Source organism: Fulmarus glacialis, unplaced genomic scaffold (genome assembly GCF_000690835.1).
Source record: "Fulmarus glacialis isolate BGI_N327 unplaced genomic scaffold, ASM69083v1 scaffold11971, whole genome shotgun sequence".
Lineage (NCBI taxonomy): Eukaryota > Metazoa > Chordata > Aves > Procellariiformes > Procellariidae > Fulmarus > Fulmarus glacialis.
The window spans coordinates 6,180-10,369 of record NW_009194752.1 but is presented as its reverse complement, the minus strand read 5'-3'; the positions used below and the strand labels follow the sequence as shown (position 1 = coordinate 10,369).

The 4,190-nt window shown below is 42.1% G+C and overlaps 1 protein-coding gene across 1 annotated transcript; it reads right to left on the bottom strand.

Annotated features, from left to right (window-relative positions):
• Positions 1-194: 194 nt before the first annotated feature.
• On the bottom strand, positions 195-1,136 carry LOC104084138 (olfactory receptor 49 {ECO:0000312|EMBL:EDL36361.1}-like). Its single transcript, XM_009587868.1, has one exon. The coding sequence runs from the start codon at positions 1,134-1,136 to the stop codon at positions 195-197; it is 942 nt and encodes a 313-aa protein (XP_009586163.1).
• Between the last annotated feature and the right edge of the window lie 3,054 nt (positions 1,137-4,190).

Here is a 4,190-nt window from a genome sequence, read left to right as displayed (position 1 = left end):
TAATGATTCTATGATTCTATGATTCTGGAAGATCCTTTCTGTGTTGGCATATTTTGGTTGGTAACAGAAGAAGGAGCTACATAACATGTAGAAAGCATAAATCATTTGAAATCAGCATCTTTAATTCACAGTTACACAATGCTGATGTTGCATCTGGGAAACAATTCAGTCATTTGGATGGGCTATTCCAACATTCACAACTGCCTCAGCGAGCTAGAAAATGCCCTCAACATTCTCTCCTTTAAGGCTTGTTTGACTTGATTGTTCCTGAGTGAGTAGATGTATGGGTTAAGCATCTGAGTCACCACAGAGAAGAAGAAAGAAAGAACTTTGTCAGAGTCCTGCCCACCTCGCTGTGCTGGGCGGATATACCTGTAAATACATGTGCTGTAAAATATCATCACCACCATGAGGTGAGCTGAGCAAGTGGAAAATGCCTTCTTCCTACCTGTTGAAGATGGTATATTCAAGATGGTGATAATAATGCAGCCATAAGACACAGCAGTTACTATTAAGGTACCAGGTATGATGATAATTAGTATGATAAGCATCAGTCCTTCGATGAACCCTGTGTCTGTGCAGGACAGTTGCAACAACAGGGAAGTATCACAGTAAAAGTGGTTCATGACATTGGGACCACAAAATGGCAACTGGACAATCATAATGGTGGGAGGAAACATCAAGAGAAAACTCACTGCCCAGCAAGCCAGGACCAGCTGGAGGCAAAATCTGTTGTTCATAATTGTTGTGTAATGCAAAGGGCGGCAAATGGCAACATACCGATCAAAGGACATTGTTGCCACATGGAAAAATGTGCAGGTACCCAGGTAAAAGAAAAGCAGCATCTGAAGGAAACAACCAGGCAGGGAAATCACCTTTCTCTCTGTCAGAAGGCTGTAGAGGGTGCTGGGAATGAATGTGGAGGTGAAAGTGATTTCCAAAAGGGCAAAATTTCTGAGGAAGTAGTACATTGGGGTCTGAAGGAAATGATTCACAAGAGTGATGCTGATGACAGTAATGTTTCCAAGCAGGATCAAGAAGTAGGCAATCACAAGAAACAGAAAGAGGATGATCTCCAAGTGGCGGCTATTGGTCAGCCCCAAGAGGACAAATTCCACCACTGTTGTGTGGTTCATTGAGGCTTCATTGCTAGCAGAAAAAGAAAAAAAAAGGCCCATTTTGAGAACTAGTGGAAAACAACAGAGCCCAAGACAGTTTGGCTTTGCTAACATTAAAGGACAATACCAGTAATGAACCCCTTGTAAAAGGCTGGAGCAGCCACAGTAACCACATATTAACAGTCTTGTTCACATAAATGGAGTTCCAAGCTCCATTTGTAACACTGAGTCTTCACTTCAGTTAAAATGATACATACAGTTCCCTCTTAGTACAGTTGAGAGAGGTGCACACGCAGAAACTGCTATAGACCCTAGGACAAATGAATCTCTGAATGGTCTGACAACATTCACCCTCCATCAAATATAAAAAAAAGCCAAATGCACACAGTGAGTACTTTGAGTAAGTGCCCAAAGACCTAGTTGAAATGAATTCAAAAGCAGTACTGCAGAAGAATGCAATCACACTGTAGACTAACACTGAAGCAGATTAGACTAGTTGATGGATACATTAGTATTGTAAAAAAGAAACTTACTGCAGTTAAAATGAGATAAAAAGAAAAAGACAGAGAGATGGAGAGACTCTACAGAGAAAAGGCCAAATAAAAAGATAGGCAATGCTACAAAGAGAAGGATGGTTACCACTGACAGAAGGCAAAATGCACAGAGAAATGGATGGATGCTACTCCAAGCAAGAGCATAAGAGGGGGAAGGGGAAAAAGTATGGGAAAATTTTCTGCTTACTTTTCATTTACCCTCAGCTCTACAGCTCCAGTGGATCAACTCTGATACTGACAGTCATTCTTTCATCTTCAGAGCACCTGTCTCCAAGTATCCCTTCACCTTACAACATCCTACCCCAAACTCAGACATGTACATTGTCCAGTGCACTGTGTCTACTGCATTACCGTACTATACTACCACAACAGTCATCACTGTGGTTGCCATTACCTTGTGGAAATGAAGTGGAACCTGAAAACTCTGGCTGAAGCCCTTCAATCACATTCTTTTCTTGCAGGCTTGCAAGGTCTCATTACGGGTTTTCAACTGCATTCTCCCTCCTTTTTCTCCCAGACTCCAGCCCTCCTTGCCCTACAAAGAGATATACGTCTCGTTTTGCACTCAGAGCTCCCAGGTTTTTATCTATTGTGTCTGGATCTTTGAATCTGGTTTTAGACTCATTTCAGACTCATTTCAGATATTTCTGAATGATTGAAATAAACACTAACACAGTAAGTTTCCAGGGAAAGCAAGCACATCTTAGATAGCTCATAGCCCATACCAAACATGCCAATCAATTTTCCTTTTTCAAATGCTCCTTACAAAATGCTCAGCAAAAGGGTAGATATGAGCTAAGATGCTACAACCCTTCTTATCACTCTATTCCCATCAAATCTTTCCCCTTTAGTGCCCTTTTTCCAGCAAAACACAGGGTTTTATTAGCATCATCTCATGGTTGTTTCTCAAAAAACACCAAAACAAAACAACTCCCCTCTCACAAAACATATAAAATATAGAACACATTTTTTAATACCACAGATGGACAGATATTATCTGGAAGCTGAGGGTGGTCCCTTAAAACAAGAAACTCCCTCAGTAACAACTAAAAGCTTTTACTTTAGTTTGAAGACTGAATTCAGTTTTCCAGGCCATTGTCCCTTTAATCTTTCCCTGTCTCCAAAAAATCACACCCAAACTCTAAGAAATGGTCCAAATAATTACCAGTATATCCACAACAATCCAGGATCCTTCATAAAGGATTCTGCGTCTGGTGTTTCTCCTTCATTTAGTTTGACATTTGATTTTTGGCAAATAAATTTCCTCTCTTTTCAGCTCCTTTATATAATAGTGGTAGCATATTACATTCTTGTACTTCCTCACTGAGTCAAACCTCAGGGACCAATTAGCTATACAAATCTGCCAAACATCTTCTGGGAGAACATTTGTGAAAATTTGAAGAACGCAAGAATATAATCAAACCTTAGAGAAAATGAGATTGGAAAGGACCTCTGGAGGTCCAATCCCTTGCTAAAAGCAAGGCTAACTTCAAAGCTGGACAAGGTTGCTCATGACCTTCTCTAGGTAAGCGTGGATATCTCCAAGCATGGGGTTCCCACAACTTCCCTGGGCTCTGCCTCGTGCTTCACCGTTTTCATTGTGAAGAGTTATCTCCCTGTGTCCAGTGGAGATTTACTTGTTTAAGCCACGACCCACACCTCTTGTTCTTTCACTGTGCACTTCTGAGAGGTCTGGCTCTGACTTCTCTATAAATCCCCTTCAGACAGTGAACAGTCCAGCTAGATCCCTCCTCTAAACTTTGTCTACTCCCTCTGCTTCTCTTCACGTGCCCCAGTTCTCTGATCAACTTGCTCGTCCTCCATTGGACTCACACCATTTTGATAACATCTTTGGTTTTTTTTTTTATTGGGCGGGGGCAGCTATACTGTACCCGGTTCTCCAGATGCAGTCTCACAAGTGTCGAGCAACAAGAAATTATCACCTATCCTGAACAGCTGGCTACACTCTTGCGAACGTAGCCCGGTATTCAGTGAACCTTCACTGTCACAGAGGCACACTGCTGATGTGTTCAGCATGTCATCCACCAGAAGCCCACAGGTCTGTCTGCAGAGTTGCTCCACAGCCAGCCTACACCTATGGATAGGGTTATCCCATCCCCCATGCAGGACAATTGAAGGGAGCCCACTCCACCTCACTCCACCTCACATGAACTAAGGAGCAGCTAGCTCCCTAGCTACTGTGGTTACCACCAGGACCTAAGTTCAAAGCACCAACATCAGACAGGAACTAGAGTAATAAACCACCCTTCAGCACCATCTTTGTCTATTCACTATTAGGAGTAAAGTGACTAACATGGATTCCTAAAGCAGAGATCTAAAGCTAGTGGAGGAAATATACCCTTGTAAGAACTTGTAAGCCAAGTCAGGTTCTAAGTGGGTGAGAAGGAGTATCCCAGATCCTTACTTAAATTAGGACTCACTCATCTCAATCAGCCCATTTTGTAACTGGAGAAAAGGAAAGGACAAACAGACATTACTGCAAATGTCAGTTCTGCAG

Excerpts from the sequence above, each read along its gene's own strand:
- LOC104084138 (XM_009587868.1), bottom strand. The coding sequence starts at position 1,136 with ATGAACCACACAACAGTGGTGGAATTTGTCCTCTTGGGGCTGACCAAT.